This window comes from Netta rufina, assembly GCF_964035555.1.
Source record: "Netta rufina genome assembly, chromosome: 7".
Classification (NCBI taxonomy): Eukaryota; Metazoa; Chordata; class Aves; order Anseriformes; family Anatidae; genus Netta; species Netta rufina.
In genome coordinates this window covers 2,955,955-2,972,275 of record NC_140130.1, presented here as the reverse complement: position 1 = coordinate 2,972,275, position 16,321 = coordinate 2,955,955, and the positions used below count along the sequence as shown (strand labels likewise).

The 16,321-nt window shown below is 43.7% G+C and overlaps 1 protein-coding gene across 1 annotated transcript; it reads right to left on the bottom strand.

The window, feature by feature from the left end:
- Positions 1–1,525: 1,525 nt before the first annotated feature.
- Positions 1,526–15,364, bottom strand: NRBF2 (nuclear receptor binding factor 2). The gene is made up of 4 exons (XM_084289686.1): positions 15,229–15,364; positions 5,389–5,473; positions 3,759–3,799; positions 1,526–3,053 (listed from the first exon to the last, which is right to left on the bottom strand). The coding sequence occupies exons 1-4, from the start codon at positions 15,280–15,282 to the stop codon at positions 2,337–2,339; spliced, it is 897 nt and encodes a 298-aa protein (XP_084145812.1). The 5' UTR covers positions 15,283–15,364; the 3' UTR covers positions 1,526–2,336.
- Positions 15,365–16,321: the final 957 nt, after the last annotated feature.

The window sequence follows — 16,321 nt, the reverse complement described above, 5'->3', positions numbered from 1 at the left end:
ACCTGCTCCACTAGGCTGGGCTGTGCACTGTACAAGACATAGCCTTCCCCATGGCTCGTGTAATGCTAGCAGTGCTTTAACCCACAGTGTAGGAGCTCCTATCCCATTAAAGAGAACATTACGTTCACTCTTGTTTCTGCACCACTGACGGGAGTAGTGTTAAACCACGCTGCCTTAAGTTTGTTTTCAGCAGCGTTCCTGCGTTTAGTGGGCAGACTGCAAGAACAGAGTAAACAAATGGTTGAATTGCAAGAGAGAAAAGTTTCAACATCGCTTTCGAAGTGGCAGCATAGAGTTTGCCTCTGCTTGGTGATATTCCTCCAGAGAAGTAGCTTCCTTCTTCAGATCTGGTGTTTTGTTTACGCAGCAAAAGGGAAAAGCTTCATAGGAAGGGACAAACAGAACTTTTGTGGCTAAAAGAACCAGAGGTGGCACCTGCTATTCCCCTGCCCTGTTTAGACTCCTGATTCTTTGGCAGAGGTAGGTAGCCAGGCTTGAACTTGCTTCCTTTTCTCCTAGAGCTGCTGTTTGCACAGACAGCTGCCACGTCTGTGTGCAGCTAACAGCCCTGGCAGTGACATGAGAGAGATGCTTAAATAATTTGATTTCCTTCCCGTGAGCACATGCCATTTTCTTTGCATTACTTACAAGAACAGGAACACTGCTCTCCTGACTTATCACCTGCAGCAGCCAGCCAGGCAGATGACAGAGAATGTAACTCGCACTTTAGTGAGAGCAGCGGGCTGGGGCTGACCTGGAACAGGCTACCTCACCACAGCTGTGCCGTGGGACCATCTGCTAAACTGCTCCAACAGGAAAAAAAACTTTTTCCCCACCCCGGAAAGACTCGTTTCCTGCTACAATTCAGCACAAGGGACCTCCTCTAATGAACTCATCTTACCTTTGCTTCCATAGCTTTCTCTAGCCTGCAGTCCCTACTTCCCTTCAAGCAAGCACAGGAGACAGACCAGGCATACAGAGGCATGGGGAGAATTTGCACAGCAGTGAGGTGTCCTTGCTGTACTTCCAGGCTATTCTGGAAAAAAAAAAGGACCCTTAGAAAGAGCAAGCTTACCTTGTAACACTCAAGAATAACTTGGAATGGGGTAGCTTGCAACACTCAACACTTCTCATTAATCAGCAACAGCCAGAGCTAACTCGTGCCCCCAGGACACGCCGCCACCCTCAGGCCTGTGGCAGGAAAGCCTGGGTTCGGCGCAGAAACCAACAGCCCACATGTGTGTGCACAGCTCTCGCAGCACGACTCCTTCATCCTTCAGCCCAGGGGAGCCTCTCTCTGGGCAAACGCACGGTGCTGTTTCCCCTGAGACTTCACCTCTCTACAGGTATTTAAGCAAGCCATTAGCAAAGTCACTTTATGTACGCGCAAGGCCCTCCGAATTCATCCTAGTCATCAGTGTCTGCTGACGGCTGAACACAGAACTTGAGGTGAGTGTTGTGCACTAACACCATTAGAATAAATCTAAATTTGTTCATACAGATTTAACACGCGCTTAGTGTCAAAACACCTTGGATTTTATTTTCATATCCTTTTTGAATCAGGTTAAGCTGTAAACAATTTCTTGTTCAATCAAATACTGCCAGCTAGAATTACTTCCATTCATGCATCGCTGAAAACAAAAAGGGTATTTTGCCTTAAGTATAGATTTTTTTTTAAACAATGTCACTTTATACAGAAACCAATAGCTAGATTTGATGCACCCTGATTAGTTATGTAAACAGATAACCAAAAAAAACCTCATCAACAGAACTAAGAAGTTGGTTCCTTCATAGAATGGAAATTTAAATCTCTCCTGATTTGAGGTTAACTTAGCCAGGAGTATAGTGTGTGGCACATAAATCCATCTAGGAGGTGTACAAATTGCACTGTATCTGAATTAACAAAGTTATGCATAATGAAATGCACAGTTTAAATTCATGCTAGAAAGCATTTTTCAATATGAAGTGGCAGCCAACTGGCAACCATAACAGTTAGGTTCTGCACCATCATTTATGGCATTATAGGTAACTATTACATATAGCATACTTTAAACCCCTGAAGGATTGTGTTACATGAAACATTCTCCAGGCAGTCATTTGGTTTGAAACATTGGGAGAAAGACTAAAGAGCTTGCCATCTTATACCGATTATGGTACCTTTAAGTTTTATGAAGTAGATCAGATATGATGTGTATTTCACAGTAACAAAGTTGCTTAATGCCTTTTCTCCAACAGTAGGATTGTGTTAGATGTTTCTGCCCTCAGGTTATCATTGCCCTGGTGGTTTTCCCTTTTCTTAGATTAGGTAACTACATTGAGCACTTTTTTCCTGGTTTTTAACTATTCATCAGTCCTTTCAGTATATCTTCAGAGAGTTCCAGCAGAGGGAGTTCAGGGGATGGGATGTCCAGGGGGGGAAGGTTGGGTATTGGAATGTCCTTTGCCTTCCCCGCAGTTGTTGCAAACTTTTGCCAAGTTGCAGCTGAAGAAGTACTTTCCGAGTGTTGCTGCAGGCTCCACAACTCTGACTTCTCTACAAAGTCAGCATCGACATCCAACTCCTTCTCTACTGGAGATTTTTGGAGTCTAGCTCTTTCTGCTTTTAGCTGCTTATTCTCTCTCCTTAATCTCTCGTTTTCAGCTGCAAGAAATTCTACATGCCGTTTCAAATCTGCAATTTTGGTTGCCTGCTCTTCTATTATTGTTTTGTCGTCTTTAGGAGCTTTGCTGCCAATGCACGCTTCCACTGGCTCCTTTTTTTTCTGAAGCAGAAATAATAGCGTATCTGGGTCCCTGTCAAAGACACCCTGAATGTCGTGTAGATGTTTCTCAGTGGAAGGGCTGTATTTCTGAGTAACAGGAACCAAGACATTCTGATCATCAGATTCTTCAGCAGGTGGCTTAAAAGAAGTCTGAAGGTGTGCAGCTGCTTCTCTGTCAGCGTTCTGCTGGGCTTTCAGCTTTTCCTCCCTCTTTGCCCTTTTCCACCTCTCCTGGATGAGCAGTAACTGTTTCATGTGACTATCCCTTTGTAATTCCAGTGATAGCTGAGCCTGAGTAAAAACAAGATTAAACAATTTAATTGGTGATCCTTAATCCACCTGAATATTCATGCAAGTAAAGTTACGTGCCTGTAAATATTTACATAAACAGCATCATAGCATGCCCCAGGGAGAGGAGGAGCCTTTGTTATTCAGACACTAAATCCAACCAGAAGTGCTTTCTGCTTGTGCAATGCAAGAGATTCAGATATATCACCCAAATTTAATACAACTGCTGATATTGTTCAGGAATTAACATTTAGTCTTTTTTGTGTGTGTAAATCACTAGCCAGACAGTGACAGTACCCCTGAGCAGATGCACAAGAAGTTTAACTGATCTGTAACCAACATTAAGAAAGAACAGATTCATTTGGCACACTGTAGATGAAATACTCGGCTCCTGTGTCTCAGCAAAATGGCCTAACTGCTTCAGAGCAAAAGTTACCCATGAAATTAGTTTTATTACCTACTTGAAGGCACCTTACAGGCTAGAAACCATTGCCAGGGAACCCCTGGATGGGTTAGTAGCTCTCCCATCCCTGCTCCACGTAAATTTGCAAAAACTCTCAAGGCAGACTAGCATCTCTGCACTTCCAAACCTCCCGGTGTAGTTGCTGTGGATCTCAGAAAACAATGTGGAGTACATGAGGGATACAAACAGTGAGGGCACAACAGATACACAACAGAGTTCTGGTGTCCACTACACTTGGGTCTCACCTGCTCTGACTGGGTCAGCTTCATAGCTTCTGTAAGGTATGCTGCAGAAGAGAAAATTGATAAATGTGTTAGGCAAGGTTATAAGACTTGAATGTTTCCTTAAAAGTTAAAAAAAAAAAGCTTCAGGCTGTTCATATTCTGAATTCCCACATAAAAGAAGTAGTCAAAATGCAAAGTATTTACCAAACTACAGAGGCTGGAAACACCTGCTGTTTCTCAAAAATCAGAAAAAAAATGACTGTAAGATCATGTAGTCTATGCTACACCCTTGCCATGGCATCCTGTTGGCTGAGACTGCTAACCATTTGTTTTTCAGAGCAGGTCGGGAGCTTAGTGTCATGGCAGCCATTTCCAGAAAGTTGCAGAACAACAACTTTTCCCACGAAGGGGAGAAACACAGATAAGGACTGGACTCTTAATATACATGCATTTTAAAACAAAATGTGGTAAGTAAAATCCTCTCTCTCATGATGCACCTGTGTTATTAAGTCATGTTTTAATTATATTCTTGGTTAGGAGGTACAGTCTGTAGTTCTCCATTTTTTTCATTAACTTCCCCTTCAGACCAAAAAATGTGCTGGCTTAGAGGCAGAGCAGCACTTTGGACTTTGACCGTATCTTGCTAGTGCTGAAAATGACAAGATATAAGAAATTCTTAACCAAATTCAGGTTGTAAGATAATGACACAGAATCGTCAACTGAAGAAAAACAATAAACATTCAATACCTTATTTGGTTTTGCTTTGGTGTAGGAAGTGAAGGAAACCAAAAGAAAAGTCTGTATATCAGGATATGTGCTATCCCTCATTGCTCTTCCTACTCATAAATACCAATTTTCAGTTTCTCATTCTATGGGGTTTTCTGGTATTTATGAACGGGAAGCAAGAATGCCTGGTATCTAGGCTACGATCTTCAGAGTAGCCACTTATTTTTTCTACACACAAACCCTGTCACTGGAAATGTCCTACTTATTGCACCAATTAAGATTTCCTCTTTCTTCTTCTGCCAAGCAGTTGCCACACCGTCAGCCAGCTGAGGGACTCCACCACAAATAATTACGCATGACTGGTTAAATGAACAGGTAGCTGCACAAAGTCTCGCTTCGGAGAGGCTGTCAGTCACCGCATCAAGGCCTGGGATGTGCTCTGCTGTCCTGCTTCGCTTCTAGGGAAGCCGAGCTCATTACTTGCTATTAGCTGTCTTGACTTACACGTTAGGAAGGGGAAGTAAATAAACTTCTGTCATAGAAAGCTCGCGTATTTGCTTTATCAATAGAAAGCACATTACTTCAGCCATGAAAGAAGCGAAGAAAAAAGGAAGTGTAAGGCAAAACCAGCTTACAGTAGGTCCCCAACTGCATTTTGTACACGACACAAGGTGTTGGCTTCGACTTGAATCAAGAACTGCCTTAGCAGTGATAACCACCCCCGGCAAAATCAACTTTGGAAATGTCTGACTTCAGCTGCTCGTATCTGAGAAAATGTTTCTACAAAGATTGTTGATCTGGACTGAAAAACAAATTCACATGCGAAGAATAAAAAGAATATTTTGCAAGTAACGAGATGCTCCCATGAAACATGCAAATCCAGAAACTGATTTTAAAAACTGGAATGTGAGAAATTTCTACTCACCAGCAGCTTTTTTGTGACAAGAAATTGCTTCTTCATATTTCCCTGCTGCCAACAAGCGGTCTGCTTTTCTGCTCTGCTGGTGAGCCTTAAAATTAAAAAGAGCGTTGCATCAGTGAGGGTTAACCAACAAATAGATCAGTTTTTAAAGTAATTGGTATATCTAGAAGTCTTAAACTGATTCCAGTTCTCAGGCCTTTATGCTCAGATCTCCCAGTCCCTTCTGAAATGTATAATTTGGTTTCTTTTTTTAATACTGCCTTACAAGGATCTGTACTGTACAGGTAGGAGCTGAAGTTCGTTAATGCAGCAAAGATGGTGTGTACACAATAAAAGCCTTTGGAAGCTCTCCTCCAAAAGTACATCCTCTCCTTCATAGGCAGCCGTTCACTGTAGCTGTGTAAAAAGACCAATAGGCCACAGAAACTACGAAAAGCTGAAAGTGTTTAGGACCAATTTAGGCAGCAGAATGCAAGATGTTTGAACTACAGAGCTGGAAAATGAGATGTTACAGCTTATCCCTGGTCTGCCATTTTCTGCTGCCCCATCCCCAGCAAGCTTTGCTTCTCAGTCGAAGGAAGTGCAAAAGACCTTGGTTGTTTGCAGCTTACATCAGTTCATGGAAGCAGTACAGCCATAGCTGAAGGTATCAAAGTCACGTCCTTGCTGTACAACAGTTAATTCTCTACCAGCATTTGTAAGCTACTAATGCAAACCACCAGGGTAGCCTAGTGTTGCTGAAAGCAAGCAATTGGCGCAAGTATTTGCATATGCTTAGTGAGAAAGAATATTGCATAATGAGCACTGCAGCATTCATGAAAGCGAATCCTTTTGTCGTTACTGTAAGATAGGAACTTTGTGGCCCTTTCTCCAGGAGAAGCTTTGTGATATGAATGGCTACAAGCACCCAGCCGGCACAGCTGTCAGTAACGCGCAGGATGCACGGCTGCTTCACTCCATGCTGAGTGTGAAGAAAATAGATGTTAAGTACCAGGCACCAGCTCTGTGAAACAACACGAGACAGTTAAGAAACCAAAGTGTTTGTCTGATTCTACATTTTTTAAGACTGTAGTCTCTCAAGACAGCCTTTACCAAATCCATACTGAGGAAACTTAAAGGGGCAACGGAACTGAAGGCCTGCAGACCACCTCTCTAATTCCATCTCTGCCCCGTAGAGATTCTCTATTCCCTCTTTTCACCCAAACAAAGGCATAAAACACATCAGGCTTTAGACGTATGGAGCATGTAAGTCACAGACTCCCTTGAAGCATATTCCAGGAGCAATATAAAAATGACAGCATTTGTCCGTATCCCAAGAAGTGAGAACAACTGGTTCCTAACAGGAATTACACTTTTCTCTGCTCCTGCAATTTTGGTAGAAACATCAAAGGTAAAATAATCCAAACAAGACAGTGACGTGATTGTATCAAGTCTAACATGATCCTTGCACTAATATCCATTTTAAAAAGAAAAGTTTCAAAATGCAGATCAATTTCTTTGTCACTTTTGTCCTCCAAATTGACTTAACACCTAAATTGTTACAGTAAGTTCAATTTTCTACCAGAATTTTAGCAGCTCTGACACCACAGAAGAGAGTGACTTCTGCAGAAAACACTCTTTTGGGAAACAACTGTTCTTAAGCAATCCCTAGCAGCTATATCACTGCATTTAGACATTCAGCTTTTCTAAAACTGATTTCCTATGCTAATATGGTGAGTATTTAAAAAAAAAAAAAAAACAAAAAACAAAAACACAAACAAACACCAAAAACCCCCTTGATTCTCCACAACAAATACTTCAGTCGCATTCCTCTTCCTCATCTTCATTCAATCCTCATAGCACTGCCAGCACTCATTTCTTCTGCCCCGAGGTTAAATAATCTCAGCAGATGAAGTGTTTTTCTATTGGAAAATCATCTATTTTATGGTCGTTTTCTATGGACTCCTACAAATGACATATGCCAGAAAGAGAAGCTTATTTCCCCTGGGTAAGAACAAATGAGTAACAGCTCATATAGAGCCAACTCCTCGGTTACTCATGGCAGGTCATTCAGTTACAAATTAGCTATGTCATGCACATAAAAACACCTGAGCTAGCTCCTTGCAAAACATTTTTTTTCAATAAATTGTTATTGGTATAGCTTCTTCTGCAAACTGCACAGGTGGGTCTAAAAGAACTGGCAAAAGGAAACAGCTAGAGACAAAAGACTGAAGAAAGGAAGCCAAAAAGCCAAGGGACTGGTTCTGTTTGTTAGTTTCCACATACGAAAACGGATTGTTTTCAAAGGTTATTTTCATATGTTTTAAACAATTGGGGCACGGTCATATTCAAATCACTTAAGCACATGCAGATCATTTGAGGACAGTGAGTTGTTATTTGGTGTGGCAATTAAATTATTTTCATTTTCAATTAGCTCCCAGTGAAGTTCAAGGGAGTCTGAAGAAACTGGGCTAGACCATGAATAAACAATTTAGAAAAAAAAAAACAAAAAACAAAACAACAACAACAAAAAACACAGATCAGAGATGCTAGCAAAAAGAAATGAGGATTCTTTGACTGCAAGGTCAAAATACTTTTCTTGCTGTTACATCAAAATATCTAGATGTCAGGACATCTCGTCCTGCTGCAGAGCACCAGCTTTCCCTGGCAGGAACAGGATCCAAGGAAAACCAGTGAGAAAGCTAGGTGTTCTCAGCTAGTCATGGGGGAAAGAAATCCCTCATTTTGGATGTTTTCCTGCCAGCTTGACAAGGAAAAATTTGTTAGTTATTCCACCTTGCGAATGCTTGTTCCAGTTAGTTGACTGTGCAAGGACCAAGGAATTTCTCCCATTTTCATGGCAGAACATTCAAAAGCAGCAGTCTGAAGAAAGTTGTGGTGCTGTTTCCTAGCAGCAAGTGATGAATCCGCAACAGAAGCACTTGCTTAATATGCCACATATCATGGGTAAGCTTCTACATCTTGTCTAGTCTGCTGGTTTATTCTTAGCACTCGGTTCCACTCAGACACAGCATCCAACCATTGTTAGCAAAGCTATTTTGAACTCAGTGGTCTGTATCCCGTTATAAAACTGGCAATGGAAGAATGGGCCCTGTATCATACAGTGAGAAAAACGGCTCTCGAGTCTCTCCCCGGTCTGATGTCATGCTAAAGGAAGGTGTTTACACCAAAGATACTGAAGCTGCTCTGCTGGTCCCTAACAGATTCAACAGGACTGCTTTGATGTTGGTACTGCTGCTGTGATGACTGCAGAAACAGCTGCTGCACAACCGCAGTGGGTTTACGTATCTGATTTCTCCTTCCTCTCCCAGTTGCAGTGTTGGAAATATATGTAGGATGTGGTGTAAGAATAATTATAATTTCTTAACAAGCTATGGATTTGGAGGGGGGAAGCAGTTCGGCAACTACTTCCAGATGTCCCTCCCCATCCAGACGAGCAGGAATTCCCAGTAGGCAAATGGACAGGTGTAACAACTTGACTCTCCTAAGAGGAAACAGGTGTGAATGACAGATGACCAAGCTAAAAAGCTTCCTCGAGTTACTCCAAAGTATTTGGTTCTGAAGGGATCGGTGTGTGCCTTACTGAGTCACTTCAAGCCCCCAGATGAACTGCAGGAGCAGGTAAGGCAGGCAGCTTTCCTCACTTCCCGGCTGTGGGTGAGATGCTGAGGGATGTTTCTAAGTCGGTACTGATGTTCCCGAGCAGTGCTCTGCTTTGATTCTCCACCCAGCTAACCCAAACCACTGCCTAGGTAACCTCTGAGCAACAGAATCAAAGAATAATTGAATCCCCCTCTAAAGCAGCAGTATAGGTATTTCTTTGCTTAAAGCTTTCCTTAGCAGCCCTAAAATTAATACTTCTTTCCAATCCAAACTAGACAATGGTGCACCTGCAGGCCATCTGAAACATAGTCACGAGGCCTGCTTGCCAGATTGGGTACTACTCTCAAACTTCAAAAAGACACAAACACAGTAACTCTTTCTAGGGAAGATGAACCACTAGGGCTTAAAGGATTACCACCAAAGGATCCTAGCTTAGGCTGAGGGTACAGAAGGAGGCTGTTTTCCGGTGTGATTCCACTTGATTGCTAGCTCTTAGAGAGCTGAGAGTAACAGTACAAAAGCATGGTCTGTCCTGCAGTACTTCCAAAGGGTAGAGGTAGTGCTACTCACTTTCAAACAGGGAAGTCCACCACCCTCACAGCAGTAATTCGCAACAGTCCTCGTGTAGTTGAAATAGTATTGTATGTGTTTTGTTGCCCTTTCTTCTCAGAAGGGGGGCTGTTCTGCACTGGACAAAGTCTTGCATAAACTGTTAACCTTGCAGCCTTCTCCCTTAATTTTAAGGGGCTCTTTAGCAACTGACATATTGTAATACGATTATGAATTGCAGGTTACAGTGGTTTACTTAATACAAAGTTACACAGGCAGGAAAACCCAGCTACAGAAGTAAAGGGGCGTGAGCAAATGGGACTGCAAAGAAAGTTATGTGCAATATAACAGTCTGTAAATGCTTCGAGTTGCAACCAAAGTTTGCCACTAATACCATCTATTCTATGCTATGAACTGGATACTAGTCATCTTTGCCAGAAAGGATCAATACCTATGCCCGCTTAATGCTGAAAGCAACAACAAAGGTATTTTTCTGAGAGATGAGGGATCTGTCCAGTGGTTTGTTTCCTTACGGATACAGGGCTGTCTTTCTAAGAATGTATTTAGGGGAAAGGAAGGATCAGAAAATGCTCCTCGTTACTGCTTCAGTATTGTACCAGCATGCTGAGTATCTTCCGTGTGGAACTGCACAGCAGCAGGTCATGAAGGGTGGGATGAGGTGGTGCCTCATCGCTTCCTCCATGCACACACAAGTGTCTTTCAAACCCATTTTCACCTGGAACCAGCGAACTTGGAAATGTTTATCATGACTCTTCTATTTTATTTATTTTTTTAAGTAGATGGCTATAGTTTCTTCTTGGACAGTCAGGTCAAGTTTTACACTAGTGTTCTCTCTTTATTCCATTCCACTCCTCGATACACACACACACAAACAAGTCAGAAAATGCTTGTATTTCCAGGCAGTTACACTAAAAGCAAAAATAACTTGAAAAATCTTGTCCTATAACTTATGCTAAACAATGGGAACAGATTTGCCACTAAACCTAAAGAAAGGGCAACATGTAGCTTTATCAACAGAAGCAAGCCCTCTTAAAAGTACTCCTCGTATGCTTTGGAGAAAGACAGAGTTGACTAAAGGAGAAACAAACAATGGCACAGCCCATTGTGGCTGCTCAACCAATACCACTGGCCGCATGCTAGCTCAATTTTGTATCTTAAAGCCTGTATTTAGCAAGGTTGACAGAACGGTGACTCAACTGTAAATTACCAGTTAGTGTGACTATAGAGCAAAATAAGTATGTGAAACTCATGAGAATGTACCCTCAACATTAAGAGGCTCCTCAGTCACTTTTTATTGAACTGTAAAGATGTTGGAGTTCAACTCCATTGTAAGCAGTAGTATTAGAGTTTAAATACATGGGCAGACACACAGACAACTTTTTGTCATTTCGCCAACCAGCATTAATTCACTGAATAGCCCTAATTGACTGTGTGTGTGTTCCCAACCTATCCCAAATCTAAACTATAATAGGTTGGTCTGAGTTCCTCACCGTGTAAATGCAGTTAAAAGATCTGGCACGAAACCACCTTGCACACAGTGCTCAGGCTAGGTGGAGCCTCCAAACCCCATGCAGGCACAGCTGCACTTCTTTCCCCGATCGCCTGCACCTTCAGTAAGCTGTGGTACCCTTTTCCTTAATGCATGCTCAGGTCAACCTCATTCTCTTCCTTTTGGTCCATTTAATATGATAAAAGCACTATATGCTTCAAGTTGGTTTTCAAAGCTGTTTCACATCCTTACAGCTCCCAGCTGCTTTAGTAATGCTTTTCCCCTCCGGATAGTGCTGCAGCAGGTATATGCAGGTCTTGGTAACTGGAGGGTGTAAGCTAAAGGAGAACGGTCCCACTGCCCTGGCAATAAAAGCAATCTGGGTTCCTGTTTGCACACTTACAGCCCTAAACTACACGGTTCAGATGACACAGCAACTGAGCTACCCTCACCAGGGACAACTGAACCAGCACCACAAGTGTTTAATGGTAAACAGGCCATCTGTGGGCAACAGCTTCCAAGAGGTGGGGCAGAAAGTCTTCAGCGAGTGCTTCAGCCTGCTGCTTCATTTTGGCCTTTCAGACTTGTGTTAAGCACGCTTACTCGGAGCTGAACCGTGTGGCTCAGTGATCCACATGTACCCTGCCTGTGATGCCAGCGTGACACAGCAGAAAGGAACTGCTGGTAGCTACCCAAACAGCACGGAGAGCAGGAAGGAAATGATGCTTCCTTCTGTCAGCCACCTGTAGCTTAGTCAGTTACGTTCCTGGCTGGGAGCTCCTGCAAGGTGTTAGACCTGCTACGCGGAATAGGCTCGTGTTGTGCCTGAGGAGGAATGACATGAACACGGTGTTGAATGACCTGAATACCACGTTGCTGGGCCTTTCCAAGGAGGCCAGTAGTGAGCAGGGTGTGCAGCTGAGCATCCCCGGCATCACCTCGGTACCACCACTCACTTTTCTCAGATGTGCTGCTGCCTCTGTGGTTCACACCTTACACTGCCTTCACTGAAAAGATACCCACATATGTATCATGTATAAAGGGAAAGCCAAGACAGTGCTGCTATTACCATGGTAAAAACAGACTTCGCTAGGCATGTCTATATGAGACTCTTCCACTTTCACTACCTAAAAGCTTGTTTCCTCTAGTCTGAGTTCAGAATTGAGTGTATCTGCCTTTCTGTCTTTCGTTTTACATAGAAAGAGCAAGCATAGCAGCTTTCAGGTTATGCTTTATTAAAAAAATAAAAACAGGATTCAGTGCATGCTTCTATAGATGAACATGACTTTTCTTTTGTTTCCCCCCACCCAAAATAAGAGGTACAGGGTGGCATTAAATCTCAAACACATTGGTCCACATGGTGTCAGTCCTGTGGTCTCTGGTAAACTTTCACAGATGCCTTCTTTCCCCCTTCCCCCTCCCCACTCTTCCATATTGCATATTCTGCCTGCTATTTTCCCCTCACCTAGATGTGGTATTCACCTCAGTTACAAACCATTTGTTAATGTAGACCACTGACTGGCAGTATATACATTGTTGTATGATTTTCACTCCGGCCACTAGTCTGTGCTTTCTAGTTTTCAGCAAAACTGCTTTTCAAGTTACCCTTATATTTCAAAAAACTTACAGAAATTAGCATTCACCAGATCTAGAACTTTATCTTACTATATGCCATAAGAAATGCTATGATCTTGTAGGAGAAATACAAGGTAGATAGATGCGGAATGGCTCCTTAGCATGTGTCTTACAGGAAAGCTGAATACCTACACAGTGGTATTAAACTGAAGTCCACAGAGTTACGAGGTTCTGGGTGCTGGGCTCCATTCAATAAACAAGTTTCCTGTTTAACTACTTGGGGCTGATAATATTTGCCTCATATTTTTACTGTGGTATTTCCAAGCTTCTGGTGGTCACCCGTGTGCTGCTATGCTTCTGAAGTATGGAAAATTCTTCAAAGGTGTCAGGCAGAAAACTGTTTTTTCTGTAACAGTTTTTAGATTTGTTACGGAATGCTGACATGTCTTAATTTACAGCACTGAAAACCAGTGTTCAGCTGGACTAGATAACCACTACACGGTTGCCTGCAGGTGCAGGGACTGCACTTAGCCTGTAGCAGTGTGAAGTTCCCTGGTGTAACCTAAATACTGTACTCACAGGACTGAGGAACCGGCTTCCCTGTTAGGAAAAGGATCAGGGCTTTAACCCATTCTTTTGCAGTTAGATGGCATTTGTCTGCAAAGCATACAGCAGTATGTACCTGTGCAGGTAGGAGGAGGGCAAGAGTAGGAAAGAAGGAAGGAAGAGGGCAAGAAAAAGTGCCTAAATAAATGATCGGGTGTCAAAGTTCCCCAAAACACTTTCCTAAGGTGCTAATAACTGGGATCACAACAGACTTGGGAAGAGTTGTCTCAAATTATTCCTAAATGAAGTATCGCTGGATACAACGGATACCTTGAGGACAGCTCAGTGGAAAATCAAATTGGCAGTTAGTACTGTAGCACAAGCCCTGGAAAGGTTAAGGGAATGAAAGGTGGGGTTAGACTGCATAATTATCTGTTAAGCATGCAACAACAGCAAACCATAAAAATAAGTTTAAAAAAAAGTCTGTGAACTGAAGCCCAAACTCTAAGATGGGTACATTTCTCACCAAAGTCATTAGACTTGAGGGTCATCTATCAAAACTCAGTTAAATAAAACAAACATTAAAGTTGTAGATATTAAGAACAACCCTGGAAAGCAAATCAGTATTTGTCAAGTGCCACCTACAGAAGGAAATCAGCAAATTATGGAAACCAAAATTTAATTAAACTTAAGAAAAAGAAACATCTTGAAGCTTTAATTAAGGCCAGATACTTTAACCAAATTTCTTTAGATTTCTGTTCTCTGAAATATAGATAATGTAACTGAAGTCAGCAGAATGTGTGAGGTATGGCATGCCACCTGTAATTAGGAAGGCTAAGCAAATAGTGAAATACGTAACTGAAAGCCACTAACGTAAGTGATTAAGTGCAGTGGGTGTGCTACATGTTGACAGAAATGGAGACATTAGGACACTGCAAAACTACTAGGGATTTCTTGTCAATTCAGATCCCCAGGAAAATCAGGACAGTACTCCTGCTTCCAAGTATCCAAAACTAGATGTGAGTTTCAAAGGACAAAGTGAGCGGAATACAAGAATTACAGCAAGTTCTAATCAAAATTTTTAACTCTAGAGAAAGCCATTTCACTAAAATTAGCAACCACTGAAAGAAGGAAAATATCTTGTACTTAAGACAAGAGTCATTGTTACCAGATAAATAAGCCTAACTGTTAGTGTACATGAGATCAGTTAATAGCTTAGGATTTTTTTCCTCCCTCCTGTCCAAATGGTTTGGCATCTCTGGAAAAAGTTATGCTTTTCTGGTCCACGTGAACTAGAAGAGATTTTGAGGAGAAGCAAGAGAAGTACATGACATTGAACATTATCAGGAACTTAAATGAATATTCTTACACTGGAGAATTGGAACCTCCCCTGAATGTTGTTACAAATATGAAATTCATCTGCAGAGAGGGATGGTGAATAGAAGAGCTTGGGGGGAAAATAAGTTAGTTGATACAGCCTGAAGACAGCGAGTTTTTTCACATAAGATCCATGACTGCATTCTGCAGCAGTTTCAGGAAAAGTTTGAGTGTTTCGGGACACTTCTTAAAACGGAGCAGGGACATACGTGCTGCCAACTTGGTCACTTTCTGTGCAGGACTATATAAAGCAACCTTTTCCTGTATCGTCCGTTATGTCAAAGTGCCTTGATCTTATTTTTAGCCTGGTGCTAGACAGGTGTGGTAATGGCACTCTACTGTTGTGGTCAAAGGATCATCTTTTCGGGCAGAGGCCAAGCTTTAGTCACGCACTTGTCACTCATACTCCCTAGTGCGTGGTCCCAGTAAAAAAAAAACAAAAACAAAAAACAACACAAACCTGTTAATGGGTGATATATACACAAAGCTGATGCTTACAGCCACTTACCAGCGAATAGCAGGCACCAGGCTGGCTGAAATACCTGGCTGGCTCGCTGTGGGGGCAGGTGAGGGGCAGCTGTGCCCAGCCCAGCGCCTCAGAGCCGCCCGCCGCGGGCCCGCGTCCCCCGCCCGGCCTCCCTCAGCCTCAGCCCCGGCCCCGGCGCCGCTCGCCGCTCACTCACCAGGTTGAGCGGCCCCTCCATCACTTCCATGGACGGCGGGGGCTGCGGGCACATGGGCGCGGAGGCGGCCTGCTCGCCGCTCCCGGTGCCCCCGGCCCGGCCCGGCCCTGCCCGGCCCGGCCGCCGGCGCCGCTCCGCCCCCGGCCCCGCTCCGCCCGTCAGCGGCATCTCGCGACAGCGCGCGAGGCGGGAGGGGCCTCGCAACGGCCGCCCCAGCCGCCACAACGGCCGCCCCAACCGCCGCCCCCGCCGTGAGGGGAGCTGTCAAGCACCACAAGGGTCATGAGGGGGGGGAAAAAATAAAAAGGGGGCTAAAAATACAAGGTAGAGGGGGGAGAGTGAGGCACCGAGGAAACAAGAGGTGAAAAAAAAGCGAATTAGCAGCAGGTAGAAGAAGTGCGTTGCTCCCTTCACCGAAAGGGTTGTGAGGCATTGGAACGGGCTGCCCAGGGAAGTGGTGGAGTCACCATCCCTGGAGGTCTTCAAAAGACGTTTAGATGTAGAGCTTAGGGATATGGTTTAGTGGGGACTGCTAGCGTTAGGTGGAGGTTGGACACGATGATCTTGAGGTCTCTTCCAACCTAGAAATTCTGTGTGATTCTTTGTGGGTGGGATCCACAGACGTGGCTGGCATCTGTGGTCCCTGAGGGAGCTGCGTGGCCGCTGGGCTGGAGCTCGGAGCCGGGCCCCACACCATGGGGACTGGTGCTGCAGCACGGCGATGCCTGCAGGGAGCGTCCCCTACACGTACGTGGTTAGACGAGACGGGCTCTTCAGGAAGATACTTGGCTAGTTCCTGCTCTCATTTGCAAGAATTCATCCATCACTTGGTTTAATTATATATCACCAAGCCAGATCCTCTGTAGTTCAGAGTGGTTTTGACCTGGAGCCCTCTTCCTGAGTAGCAGATCGGTGGAGTAGGCCGGTAGCAGTCATCAAAGAGGTAGGGCAGCAGGAGAAAAAAGGCTACATGGTGCTTCACTGGTGGCGTTTGGACACACAAGATAATGCAGCTTAATTGCTTTTCTTGTACCAAACGCTCATGGTTCCCTTCTTCCTGTTAGCTCATGTCTACACGCAGACATGCACGCAC

What these genes read in the sequence shown, in the direction of transcription:
- NRBF2 (XM_084289686.1), bottom strand. Translation starts at nt 15,282, where the DNA reads ATGTGCCCGCAGCCCCCGCCGTCCATGGAAGTGATGGAGGGGCCGCTC. An exon ending in TGGAGGGGCCGCTCAACCTG is followed by an intron (nt 5,474 to 15,228) that starts GTGAGTGAGCGG and finishes TTTAATTTTAAG; the next exon opens with GCTCACCAGCAGAGCAGAAA. An exon ending in AGCTGACCCAGTCAGAGCAG is followed by an intron (nt 3,054 to 3,758) that starts GTGAGACCCAAG and finishes GTTTTTACTCAG; the next exon opens with GCTCAGCTATCACTGGAATT.